Raw genomic sequence first — 14,559 nt, forward strand, 5'->3', positions numbered from 1 at the left:
TCAAATCTCATTTTCTTTAGGGTCGTCTTGACGCACTCTGGGCTTTGTTGCGGCGACAATATGATCGGGTTTCCTTGATGCGACCTCAGGAAGGAGATGAGGTTTGTATGTAGGCATGTGTTGTGCAAAAGCTGGCTGCTAAGTCAGTAAAATGAGAGAAGTGAAATATTAATAAAAATAATGTTGAAGCTCCTCATGCAAGGGTTTATAATTCCTACTGCTCCTCAAGCAGTAGGAATTATGATTTTCTAGTGCAAATTCCTGTTACATGAGGGGCTTAATAAATTCTGCTAAGAATTTCCTAGACTGTATCTTCAAGCTGCAGTTTCACACTATACCCTTGTCAAGTAATTCACAAAAATTATGGCTATTTGTACATATACTTTAATAAGCATAACCATTACTTCAGCCGTTGGCTTTGAAGACACCGTGTTCTGAATTTTTATCTGCTGGTATCAACAGTCTCACAATTAGTAACGACAGGCAGTCTTTAGTCTAGCATTTAGTAGTAGAAGACATAGAGGAAATACCCAGAACCACATTTTCTTTAGCAATAGATATGTTCCTTGCCTTCTGCAGTTGGTGTACCATAATTTGTTGAAAATATGAAGGTGACCGTGAAGTTATAAAACATTGTAGAAATCTGTAATAGTGATATATTTAGGGAGAGATACACATATATGTATCCATATGTATTTTTGCCCATCAAGGGAATTTATTTAATGCTATTTAGTGTTCAAAATTTGGCTAGTTATTGTAGTTTTCTAATTCCTTTAATGGTTTACACTATTTCCTCATATATCAATTTAAGAAAGACCGTTCAAAACCTTTGCATATGATACAATAGGGAGCTTTGGTTCAAAGACACAATATTGTTCATGATATTGTATTAAGGTGATTCATTTTGTGACAACCTGGTCTCTGTACTGTTTTGGCAAGGTTGGAGCACCTCATACATCAGCTTCAAAGGGCTTTAGTCTCTTTCAGGCCTGATACATTGTTCTTTTTTTTAAAGTATGAAATAATTGATGAAATTAGTATTTATTTTATAGTGTGAAAATAAATTATATTTACCGTAAACCATATAAAACAGGTAGAAGTCCGTATAGTATAAAAGGATCTAAATCTAAAATTTTACTTTTGTAAAATTGGGTTAAATTAAAAACTATTGCAGTTCAACCATTTAGGAAATATGATTGTAGAAAATGTTTTGCAACCTCGTTGACCTTTGCTAGGATCATTGGTAGAGAGAACTAGTTGTTTTATGAAGCATCCTCTTTTATTATCCAGTCATTGTAATTCTTAGTACAAGATCCTTCTGTGATGAAATTAATGCCTTTGTTTAAATTTCTGTGTATCTACAGTTAGTGCTTTTGGAGCAACATAAAATAACTCTTCTTCCTCTTGAACATGCTAGACTTTCACTTCATGTGTTCACAGTTGTTTTCTTGTACCATCTTACTTTTCTCTACTTCTGGTTATACACTTCATTCAACAATTTCCACCTTATTAATGCATGGGCATTCAGCTAGCACAAAGATGTATTAATCAGGAAAACAATATAAAATGATCCCAAACTCTTGCTAATGTTTTATGCTCTTTCAGTTATTATCACTAAGAACTAGTTTGCAGCCTTTCATTGTTCCTAATCATTTTGATTCAAATCAGTGTTTAGCATTCAGTATTTGAAGTATGCATATGAAAGTAGTGGCATCTGGTAATATTGAAGGGTGAGTACACATTTAGCCTTTGCCCTGAAGAAATTTAAAATTTCTTTGAGAAACAAGAAATATACAAAAATAAGATTTATTTTGTAATATAATGTGAATATGAGGAAAAAAATTAACCCTCCTTGGTAAGACTAAAAAGATATCTTTAAAAAAAAACCCTTCTCCTTTGAAAATGGGAAGAATGTTAACTGGTAGAGCTAGAAGAAAAATTTATATATAGATTAGGTATCATGAGCAAAGTTACTGAAAACATAAAGAGCACAATGATTTATAGACTGTTAGATAATCTGGGAGATGTAGGTTAAAACCAGAGTACTGAATGATTCATTGGGAATAGGAAAAATCTTTGAGTTTGGATAAATTAGCATATTTGTTTTTTTAAAATGATGCATTGTAATCATTCATGTATTCAGCAAATATTCATCTAGTATGGAACATATGGTAAGCACCTTGTTGGATACTAGATTAATTTACCATTCTTCTTAAATTATACTGGTAGAATATTCCACATGTTTCCCTGGCAAGTTCAATTGTTATTTTTCTATGAATGAAATCATACTTGTAGTTCATATTTTCCTTTATGTCTCAGCAAGTTGGTTACACTTTTATCTAAAATAGGACCAAAATCATTCTTTCTTGAAATCAAGTTGTTTCAAAATTCAACATTTTTCACATTTTAGGAATCTGATGTGGGCTGTATATCATATACTATATAAAACAACAAGTCTTAATCATATTATTCAAATATTTTACTGTTATGTAATATTATGTATGTATATGTTATAAAAGAGTAAATGGACATTATAAATAGTTCATGTTAATTCAGTTCAAGCTTTGCTTCCAAATGTATTTTGATGACAATCAGAACAGCACTTTCAGGGGCTGGGGATTTAGCTCAGCGGCATAAGCGCCTGCTTTGTAAGCAGGCAGTCGTGAGTTTGATCTCCAGTACAGCACTTTCTTTTTTTTAAATTTTATTTTAAAGAGAAAATAAACTAATAAAACAGAGATATAGAATTTCAAAGCCAAGATAATAGGAAATTGATAATGGTTAATGTATTGTGTATTATTATCTTCAAAGTAGTTACTTAGATTACAATAGAAAAGCATACATAATTGGTTAAACAATATAAGCACAAACAGTTCTTCCTCTAAGAGAAATCAGTACTGTTATTATTTTAGCTATCTTTTATATATATATATATATATTTTTTTTTTTTCTTTTTCTCTTCCTTCTTTTATCCTTTTACCCATCCCAGTTCTTCACTTTTAGCTGTTTCTTTCCCTTTCACAGTATGTATTGTATTGGGTCTTATTATTTTTTCAGTTTCTTACCCTAGAGAGACAATGTTATGTTAACGAATGTGGTTCTGTTTAATTTCACTTAAGAGTATGGGCTCTACTTGAATCCATTTATCTATAAAAGCAAATTTATCCTTTATAATTGAATAGTACCTCATTAGATAAAAATATCACATCTTTTTTTTTTTTTATTTTAAAAGGTAGTAAAATACAACAAAACAATACAGAACAAAGCCAATCAAGACAAGGCAGTGAAATTGGTACAGAACTTCAGGGCAGGATACTGGGATAACAGTAATAGTACCATAGTCTTCACAGTAATTGTCCATTCAATCAGGTATAGCAAAATCAAACCAAAAACAGAACACTACAAAACCAATCAAAGCAGAATATTGAATAGAGCAAAACAATTAATCAGAACAAAGCAAAACAGTGAAAGCAATATTGGCCTTTACAGAAATGATAGAAGGAAATCCCCACATTCGCTGTTTTGCATCCTCCCAAGAGATGCTCAGACCTCTGGCCCCAGATCAGCATAATCAACCAAACAATACAAGCATTTAGTTGCTTTATGTACCTTAGTTGCTATCAACTCCAGCTGACCTCAAAATCATCCAGCGTGCATTTTTTACTGGTGGTGGGTTGTGGGGAGCCTGTTGTAGGCTCATAGGAGACACTATTTATCTCCCTGGTGCGCCCAAGGCTCACGTGCCAATTACCAGGAAGGATAGATCATTGCTTTGGGTTGGTCCCCAAAGTTCTGGCATGGCTGGTTCTTGGGAAATGCTGACTTGTTCTGTCCCTGGAGAGCCCATGGCTTGCTCTCACAGCTCAAAAGTACCACATCATTTTAAACCATTCGTCAGTTGATGGATATTTGGGTTGTTTCCAGGATGTAGCTATTACAAATTGTGCTGCTGTAAATATGGGTGCACATATATCACTGTAGTATGATGTTTTTAATCCATCTAGGAAAATATGCAGAAGGGGAATACCTGAGTCAAATGGGACCTCTAAAAACCTAGTTTTCTGAGGAATTGCCACACTGATTTCCGTAAGTTGTATCAATCTACACTTCCACCAACAGTCCAGAAGGGTTCCCTTTCTCCTCAAAATCCCACCAGCATTTGTTACTAGTTGATTTCTTGATAGTGGCCATTCTTTCTGGGTTGAGATGGAATCTTAGTGTTGTTTTAATTTGCAATTCTCAAATGACTAGTGATGTTGAACATTTTTTATATGTTTATTTGCCATTTGCATTTCTTCAACTTAGAAATATATATTCATCTCTGATGTCCATTTTTGGATTGGGTCTTTGAATCTGGAGAATCTGAGTTTTTTCAGTTCTTTATATGTTCTGGATAGAAGTCCTTTGTCTGAGAGACAGTGGGAACAGCACTTTCAAAGACTTTGGATTTCTTTGTTACAGATAAAAGGTGGTAGGCCTTTTTCTTTAAGACTATACTTATGTTATTTATATTTGTTTGCTTTTATTTAAATATAGGGCACTAAGTTTAGTCAATCTTGATTGTTCAATTAATTGATTTCTCATTAAATATGTATTATGATTCTGTTTGTCCATTACTGTCTGACTTCATTTTTCATCATCACATCTATGCTTTTTAGCTTCATGCTTTCTTTGTCACTTACAGATTTTTATCATGTTCTTCAAACCATTCTTAATAGTCCTTTTCCCCCTAGTTTATATTTCACAGTTGACATTATGATATAGCTAAGAACCTACCCAACAGTGCAATCTAAATTTTCCACATTATTTACAAAGATATTTGATATGTTTTGTTAAATTTCTTGCAGAATTTAAGAATATATAGCTTTATAAATATATATATATACATATATATATATATATATATATATATATATATATATACACACACACACTATCATCCAGTCAAACCAATCACACTTAAGTATTTGTTCAAGGAAATCATGTAAGTCTGCATAATTTACTCTTTTGCTCTTATGTTCTTGGTAGTGCTCCTTTATGATAGTATTTTTGAAACTAAAGTTTTGTCTTAAATATACAGTTAAAATCATATAGTCCTTTCCCTTAGAAAATTCAGAAATCTACCCTTTAACTTTTTATCTTCTCATTTTCCATATTTCACAAAGACTGTTAATATCTGAATTCACATTAACTTGCCATTATCAATCAAATCCTTGTTAGAATTAATGTAATTTCCTCACCTCACATGTATGTATCTATAATGTGTAAGTCTTCAAAGATTAATCATAGAATCACACATGGAAAATCACTCCATGCTTCAGTGCTTTCTGTTCACCATTATAACAACCAAAGGTCTCAACATTTTATATGTTTACATTATGTTTTAGGAAGTACTCATAGCAGTTTGGCTCCAGTTTGGCTCCCTTTCTTCCTTACATCCATCTTCTTTTCATCTTTTCAATTCATTTATATCTACTGTGCTTTCACTTTCAGTTTTGCTAATTTCTTGTAATTATTACATTAATTTTTATGCATAAATGTAGCCAAATGAATGAAGCCTTCAATTGCCCTTTTCCTACCCCGAGAACAGTAAATGTCTGTATTGACAAAGCACCATGTGACTTTGTAATATAATAATTTGCCAAAAATAAACCGCAGCTATCATGGGATACTTCATCACCAAAAATATTTCAGAGGTTTTACTAAAAAATCTACAACAACTGAAGTACAACATATACTGGTATCCAAGAACATAATATACATTTGTTTGATTTTTTTTTGTTGTTGTTGTTGTTAGTGGTGCTGGGGATTGAACTCGTTTACTTGTTTAATAAAATCATATTTCTATAGTCTAATAATACAATCTTTACTGAAATGCTAACTTTCCACAATAATATTTTTTCTAATTAATTAATTACAGTGCTGGGGGATCAAACCCAGCACCTTGCACTTGCTGGGCAACCATTTAAAACTGAGCTATATCACAACCAGGATATTTTATCTGTATATGACATATAAAATTTGGCATTTCTTTGATTACAATTCTTTTTTACATTAGAGTAGCTTTGATTTGGAGAACTTAATTTACCCACTAAGAAAATGGTAGCCCAGAGACAAGATTAATATATGGATTTAGAGTGTATCTGGTGCAGCCAATTTTGACGCATGGTACTAAAATGTGATAATCCACTTTAGTAGTGCTTTATGCCTGAGAAGAAGAGCGTGGCTCACTGCTGACTTCTACTTATTATGGTTAGTTAAGCTCCTAGACTGAACTCTATTTTTTTAAATCACTGTAGTTTATATAAACCTGGTTTATGTCATAGAATTTTATGGACTAGAGAAGATTAAAATTTTGGATAGTATTTGTCTAGGTGGTACTATCCTCTCTTCACCTATTCTTTAAGCATAAATCTTCCTATCTATGGATCTATCATTATTTTCACTTCAGAAAGGGAAAAAATAAGTTGACCCCAAAATTGTGTGTGTATGTATTAACTTTTCTAGATTTGCCAGTGCATAATAATTGAACGAGAAATATTAGACTTGGAATTCTTTTGTTAGCTTTCAATAACTATACTCACATGTGCTTGATCTCTGTTGTACATGAAGGGTAAAATCTTGCTATTTGTAAACTTACTGCCCAGTCAATACATAACTAAACATTAAAATGGACTAATTCATGAGAAGTTCATTGGCCCTTGCTTATCACCCTTTATGTAAACAACTTCATTGTGCTAGTAATTTATCCTATTAAGTATTAGGAAATTTGTAAATACCATTGTGTCAGCTTAGATCAGATATGTGGTTTCCCTTAAACAATGCTTTTCTAAACATAACAGATGGTTGCTAAGATCAATTCCTATTTTCTTATCAACGTATAAATCGATGAATGTATTTTTCAAATAATTTTGTTTTCCCTTGTTTCCTGTGCTTTGAGTGTGTGTATAACACAAAGGATTACACTTCTTATGAAGTATTTGATTTGGCACAGAATTTGTACATTAGATTATAAAGCAATTTCTGCATTGCAAAAATTAGACTTTTGGAGACTTCCTAGATGTTAGAAATGAGTGCAGGTTGTTTTGCATAAGGAAATAAATGAGAATACTTTATCATCTCTGAATTTTCAAGGAAAATTATCCCCCCCCCCTTTTTAAAGCAAGATAAATTTTATTCTCATCAAGAGACAATAAAATGGCTGTTTTCAGGTTGTGGCTTATGGTTGCAAATAAACGACCTCTGCCTAGTCAACAGCATGTTTTCTATTTTGGAAAACAGTCTTGTCATTTATTTATAAATTGTTTACTGCAGACTGCCTTTTGAGAGCTAGTTTAATAAGCAAATCGGTCTACCTAAAACTAGACCTGAGTCACGCACATTTACTAGGCAGGTCCCGTCACGGTGCATTTCAAACCAAATGTTCTTCTCTGGCTCTGAGGCCACACCGGGCTCATTTGAGGAAGAAGCCACTGCTGAATTGGAGTCCTTGATCAAGTAATTGAAGTGCGGGCGCCGCGTATCAAAGCTCCGCGCGGGCCCCGCTGCCTCTCCGCGCAATAGGCGCGGGCTTTGAAGGCGCGCGGGCTCCGCCAAGTCATGAATGTTTCAGCGCGCGGCGCGCGGGGTGAGGGCCCGCGTCCAGGTGCACGCTAGCAGGTTGTCGCCGACATCTGTTTGCAGCCGCGGCAGCCAGCGCCCCGATTGTCAGCGGAGGTAGTTGAGCTAGGCAGAACCGTTTTGGTCTCGCGCACGCAGCCTGGAGGCCTAAAACACCAAAGTTAGGAGTAAGGGTGGACACAGCTGCGCTCCCAAACTTGCCTTAGGCACAAATAGGAGATCTAATGCAGTTTGACTCCGTGGCGGTGGGGGAGACAGGGACCGAAAGCCACTTCAGAGACAACTTAACGCTGCAACATCTGCCGCCAAGTTTCCAGGGAATGACAGGGGACAGCAGGTACAGATCGAAGTCTCCACATAAACAACCTCCACTAAGCCGTGGACTCTTTTGAAGGGACTCCATCAAACATGTTGGAGTCCGCAGCAGGAGTTTGGTTTTCAAAGCAGTGTTTTGTTTCCTTTTTTTTTTTTTTTTGGTGCAATAACAAGGTAATTTATAAATGATGCATTACCATGTATTCCTTTTTTTTTTTTTTTTTTTTTTTTTTTTTTAGAGAAGGGAGAGTTAGACAAGCAGAAAGGCACAGAGAAACAAGAAAGCATGTACTAGTTTTGGAGTTGTTCAGTTGAGGTTATGTTAACCTTCACAGTAGCTCCTCATCCACCGAAAAGAAGACGAATTTGTTGCAAAAGGGCATCCTGGTACCATCGACGAAAACGTCCACTAATAATTTTAAAACCTAGAGAATGTTTTTAAAAATTACAATAGAGGTGAAATTGAATTACTCCCACCCCGCACGTGAAACGATTTTAGCAAAACAAAGAGCTTGAAAATTGCATTCGCTTTCTCTTTTCATAAGGCTTCCTATCTTTCATTGGATATAAACCCGAAGTAAATAAACATTTTTTTTTTTCTCTTTTGGAAACTCCCCGCCCTACATTAAACCTTGCAGAAATTTGTTAAATTTGCACTGAGAATGTTGCGAAAGCTCAAAATCTTGAACACATGTATATGACAAGAGCATTGATTATGTAACTAGCCTGGGAGTGAGAGCTCCAGGATGTGAAAGTTCATAAAAATTCTATGGTAATGTAAATTACTGTCATTCATAAAATTTAGGTTCCCTCCCTGGAAAATAGCATAGTGGCATGACCACTGTGACAGGAAGGAGAGCCGCTGACTCAGGTATCCATGTAGAGCAGGAGCCCAGGGAGCAGTGGCCTGGGATACAGGCCAGTGTGGAGCAAAGTTTTCATCAGCAAGTGGTAAAACAAGCGGCCTAAGTTCAAAGTGAGTTTTCAGTTAAGCTTCTGTGTTACATTAGAGGACTTTTAAATTTTCAGATGGGCTCTTCGTTCTTTGAAGTGACTGATGGCATCCACTCTTTAAAAGTATTTATTCCAGGGATTTAGCTTGGTGGCATAAGTGCCTGCCTGGCAAGTATGAGGTCGTGAGTTCAATCCCCAATACTGAAAAAAGAAAGTATCTATTCCAGCAACACGATCTCACACCTCCAAATTTTTACATGGGGAGCACAAGTTGAAAAGGTAACAGGGAAGCCCGATAACTTCCAGGGTGAATGATTTCGACGCCTCCTCTGTTTTCCAACTCTAATGCTTTAGGTTTATGTCCATGCACTGGCAGTCCCGCTTCTGAATATTCGGTTTGCATGGCTCTTTCTGTTGGCAGCTTCTTCAGTGAATCCAGGCTTCTTGGGCCTCACTGTGAACTCCATGGTGCTCACAGGTCAGCCGTGGCCCAGCACCCGGAGCTGCTTCATATCCACTTTGAGTAAATGACTTGATAGTGGCCATTTTGTGTCACTGGCCTGTATGTTCCCTGTAGCATTTGCAGAGTGCAAACCACTTGTGGGTCTTTCAAGGCAGATTAAATGATTATACAAATGATGTGATGTTTCAACTGTTTTCACTACCCAGGGTTATACTACTATAGACTGCATTGAAAGTATTTTTAAATATTTTCATTAATAGTTTGGGTACAAAATAGCATTATTTCAAAAGGTTTTTTTTAATTGCTGCATTCCTAAACTCAGTCTTATTCCATCTAAGTACTTGATGTCATGTAGCTGAACTTTGTAACAGATTTTAGAAGCTTCAAGGAGAAAGCATTTATTTTAGCCAGATTCAGTCTTGTACACAATGCCTATGATATACCAAAGGAAAGAGCTGAGAAAAATAGGTAAATATTTAAAACTTCAAGTTGATTATTTACCTTTTATTTCTGTGAGATCTAAATAATATACTCTGTTGGGCCAATTATGATGTGACCACATTGGGAAAGAATATTACTAGACTTTTCTACCCTGTATATTAGCACTAGTGTCATTCATTTTTATTCTCTGTTGCCTCTAAATTTTATTGCAACCTTAAAATCTGCTTTATTCTGTTTAAATTAATAGAAGTGATCCACTTTCATTCATATATATTTGCAAGATACAATTTTTGCTAGAACAATCCATGCCATGAATATTGTTAGTACAGTCCTGCTACCTGATTTAGAAGCACATGTATATGTGTATATACTATGTTTAACACAAATATATAGCACAATACAACACAGTTTTCGGTGTGTGTCATTAGCTAATAACTGTCTATTTCAGTGGAAATTAACAGATTCGTGAAATACATTATTTTTTATACCATCACTTTTAATAAAATAATGTCTAAATTATTATTAAGTTTTAATAAAATAATGTCTAAATTATGCATATAAGCTGGCAAAAGTAGTATTTCTTTGTTTCCCTGAAGCATATGCAAATTTAATCACTTAAACTACCAAAAAGATTTTTTTAAAGAATATGTAAAAAGAACTTAAGATATGCAGACTTTTTCACCTTGTCCATGTTATTTGCTGTTCAGAAGCATCACAAAACAGTTTGAGTTTATTAAAATTGAGATCTTTTGAGAGAAAAATCATTCTGTTAGTGTAAATACGTATAAGTTCATGTACTGACTTAGAAATACATGTTTCACTCATCATGAGTGAACTTTGGCACAGAGTAAACTGTAGTTGAAGATTGAGCACTTTTTTTTTTTTTGACTAAACATATAGATTTAATATAGAACATCTTGAAGGCGTCAGTTATCCAATTTGGAAAAGAAATGTTAGCACAAACAAGCTTTTACTTTTTTTCTATTTTTGAGTACTTTAAGTAAAGTTTTAGTATGATTTTTTATCATAAAGGATTAAAATATTTTAAATCAATCACTAGAGTGTTTTATAATTTATAAAAATTATATTATTCTTCATATGCTAAATATTCAAGTTTTAATTTGAAGCTCAGAGGATCCAATGTAAAAAAAAAGACAGAAGTACATTCTGTTTTGTAGGCAGCTTAATACATTATGATGATGCCTGTATGTCCACAGATGCTCACTTACTGGTTTAGCATAAATAAAATTTAAAGACTTAATTAAGGACATTGGCTTGAGCAGGAATATTTTTGCCCCATTATTCTTAAAAGTACTTATGTTAACATATTATACAAATACATACTTTTAAAGATGAATGCCTTTTTAATTTCAATAAATGTGTTTTATTTTTTATTTATAAGTAAAACAAGATTTTTAGAATATTTACTGCAGAGGATTATAGTCTTTAAATTTCTTTTTAAAATTGTGTCATATAATCTGCATTTTTATTTTTTACTATTTCTACTTCAAGTCAAATTGTACCCTATAACTTCGAAAATTTTGAAATTGATGCAATTTCAAAGTATAAAAGGAAAACAATTCATTTTTCAAACTTTACAAATAGCAAAGCTAGTGGGCACACACACACTAGTGGATGTTCATTTGTTTATTGTTTTATATTCTGACTTTTGATTGAATGTTACTTTTATTTTAAAAAATTTAAAACTTCCCCTTTTCCTTTCTTACCTGGTTAAAAAATGAAACTGGGATAATTTTTACAAACTTTCTCATCTCAAAATAATTTTATTCTTCAGTATACATCACACCTCTTTCCTTTAAGACCTTTTAGAAAATTTAGAAAGACCATTTAGAAAATTTGAGGAAAATAATGCTTCTAATTTCTTAAAATTGTATATTGACATAATATTTCTTAGCAAGCAGGTTAGTGTATATTTTATATACACAGTTACATAAATATATTTCTATATTTTTGAAAAGAGATTTCATATATAGATGTATGATATATACTTATTTCATAATCTGGTCCAGTACTAAGTATATTTAGATTTGGATTAAAATCAGAGATTTCTAACAAATTTTTAAAAACTCAAGTACTATTTCCATGTTAAAATAATGTGTTTGTGGCACAGTCGTTTTGACACTAATTATTTCTTACCAGTTTATTGTGAATCCAATGCAGTGTACGTTACTCACATAGCTTTAAGCCTCACCCTACCAAGAATTCTGTGCAGGGAAACATATACCTGCCTGACATAGTAAGTCAGTAAGCCGTATTTCACCTCAAGTATCACAGTTGTTAACATGCAGATAGGAGTTGTAAATAGAGAATAATCTCTCTTCCATTGCTCTCCCTTCCTAACAAGAATCCATTTTTGAGGTCTAGCTGACTCTTGCTCTGTTTCTCTCCCGTCCCACTTTTCTCTGGAGAGCAGAGAGACACGCACCACTTCCCGATCCCCATTAGGCATGTCATTCCCCGACAACCCAGTACCCCTCCCATTTCCACTGTGTGTCTCAGAGCTTGTATGAAGTTTCCACTTGGATGATCTGTTGTCACTACATTACCTGTGTTTAACTGGACTTAACGGTATTCCTCACAGATGGCATTCAGCTTTTTAAACATATAACTCTTTCTTTACTCATCTGCTCTGTCCTTTGCCTAGTGTATCTAAGGGTACCATTGTGGTTTAAGAAACTCAGTGAACAGGGTCAAGATTTTAACTTTCAATTCTGGATATTTGGTGTCCTGTGCGAACAAATCACATTATTACACTAATATTTGAATGTGATGTTGCTTGAAGGAACATAATTTAGTATATGAATATCCTTTTAATTTATTATAATTCAGAAGAAGATGAACTATTGATGAGCATATGCGTAAGATATTAGTCATTTGTAAGAGATACCACATTTGGCTTTACAAAATTTAAAAGTTTTTGTTATCAGTACTTGCTATTCAGCTTCTGTGACTCTTCTCCACAGCTAAATTACCAAGAAATTAAGACAAAGCAAGTCTAAAATTTGAATTACTCCCTGTTAAGATACAGCAGAGAATGCTGATACATAAAATTTTACTTTTATGGAACTAAAATTTGTCACTTTGGAATGTGAGTAGTTTTTAAATTATAATTAAATCAAGTAAGGATTTTATGAGTTGTAGAAACATAACAAAAATTTTCCTGTAGGTTAGATAAAGATTTGTAAGTTTTATTAATTATTCTTAGAAATATATATATATATATATATATATATATATATATATATTTTTTTTGCTAAAAGTTGCATTTTTCTAGAATAGATTTGGTATTCCTTTTTTTTAAGGGAGGAAAAGTTTATGTCACAGTTTGTAACCGTTTCAGTTCATAATCAGCTGACTTCTTCTCTCCTTATTTGATCCATAAACAGTTTTCAGTGATTTTTCTTGTGTGATCTGTATATGTCCCAGACAGATTATGTGTTTTAATCATGTAATCATATATTTTAATGTCAACTAATCTGTTGCTGACATCTACTGTGTAGGCTGGAATATGTCTTATGTTGATTCTGAGGGTCTTATTCATTTAGTCTACAGAAGTGCTGACATTTCTGAGCATAAGAAAACTGAGGATTTACTTCAGATCCTACTTTCCAAGCACGATATGATGGCTTCAAGTATCTTTTGAATCCAAATTTATGAATTAATCCTACACTTTTATCTCAGTTAGTTTCTTTTTTATTAACTGCTTAAAGCAGGACAGCTTTCCTGAGATGTTGGTTGTAAATTTGTTGAATGTCTACTTCATTGATCTCAGATACAAAAATCAGCAGATAACAAGATCAAAGTTCAAGACCTCAGTTTTCACAGCCTCAAGTGAGCATGAAAGAGTGTAGGGAATTGGGAATTAAATGGATATGAGGAAGTGTTACAATGGGGAAAAGGAGATGACTTCTGCCCTTAATTATAATTAATTTCCAGGAGTTTTAAATCTTATTAATACTGAAATTAAACCCTCAGTACACCATTGATGCTTTGGGATCAGATATCCTTTTATGAAATAAGAATTTTAGGAGGGAGATAAAATGTGTGTGTGTGTGCACATGTGCATGTGTGTTTGTATTTAATATGTGTTTTCATTTGCATTTTTCAAATACTTCCCCGGGTTAATACTCAAACCTTCAGCTTTGGACAGTTACTGTAGGGCTGTTTGGAGTGACAGACAAATAACAATAAATTCAAATAAAATTCCTATTTATGGCAAGAGCAGTAAATGTGAAGAATATTACTTTCATGTTTACCAGTGTTACCAAATGCTTCACTGAAGAAGATATCTCAAATTACAAGGTGAAAGAGAAAAAGAATTGAGAACTAGAGTAAGAAAAAGAAGAAAAGAAAGAAAAGTGATAACAGGAAGGATACTATCTCGGAAAAATTTCAAGCAGTAAGAACAGGTAGTGTTTAAGTAATAAACTACACATTTTATGTTTTTAAGGTTGCATATTGTATGATTGCAGCCTTTAGCACTTGAAAGTAATCAGGTCAAGCAGTTTTGTCTTAAAATCTCTTCTCTCCCATGGCTATTTCACTCATTTTAAAGCCTATAGTCATGTTCTGATATGTTTCTATGTATGATTCCTAATAATTATATTAACAAATTAGCTCAGTGGCATAAGTGTCTGCCTTGCAAGCGCGTGGTTGTGAGTTTGATCCCCGGTACCGATAAAAAAAAAAAAAAAAAAAAAAAAAAAATTCTGACTACCAGAAAATGTCTTTTATTTTTTAAGAAG

General features: G+C 33.6%; 1 protein-coding gene across 1 annotated transcript in view; it reads left to right on the forward strand.

Moving 5' to 3' along the window:
* Nucleotides 1–14,559, forward strand: part of Antxr2 (ANTXR cell adhesion molecule 2) — a 141,006-nt gene that overhangs the window by 88,313 nt on the left and 38,134 nt on the right. The window contains exon 16 of the mRNA XM_013141482.2: nucleotides 21–101. Within this exon, the coding sequence (XP_012996936.2) occupies nucleotides 21–101 (81 nt within the window). The remainder of the gene's footprint in view (nucleotides 1–20; nucleotides 102–14,559) is intronic.

This window comes from Cavia porcellus, unplaced genomic scaffold (assembly GCF_034190915.1).
Source record: "Cavia porcellus strain 051 isolate PalLab524CR breed Dunkin Hartley unplaced genomic scaffold, mCavPor4.1 scaffold_4, whole genome shotgun sequence".
In the NCBI taxonomy this organism is placed as follows: Eukaryota; Metazoa; Chordata; class Mammalia; order Rodentia; family Caviidae; genus Cavia; species Cavia porcellus.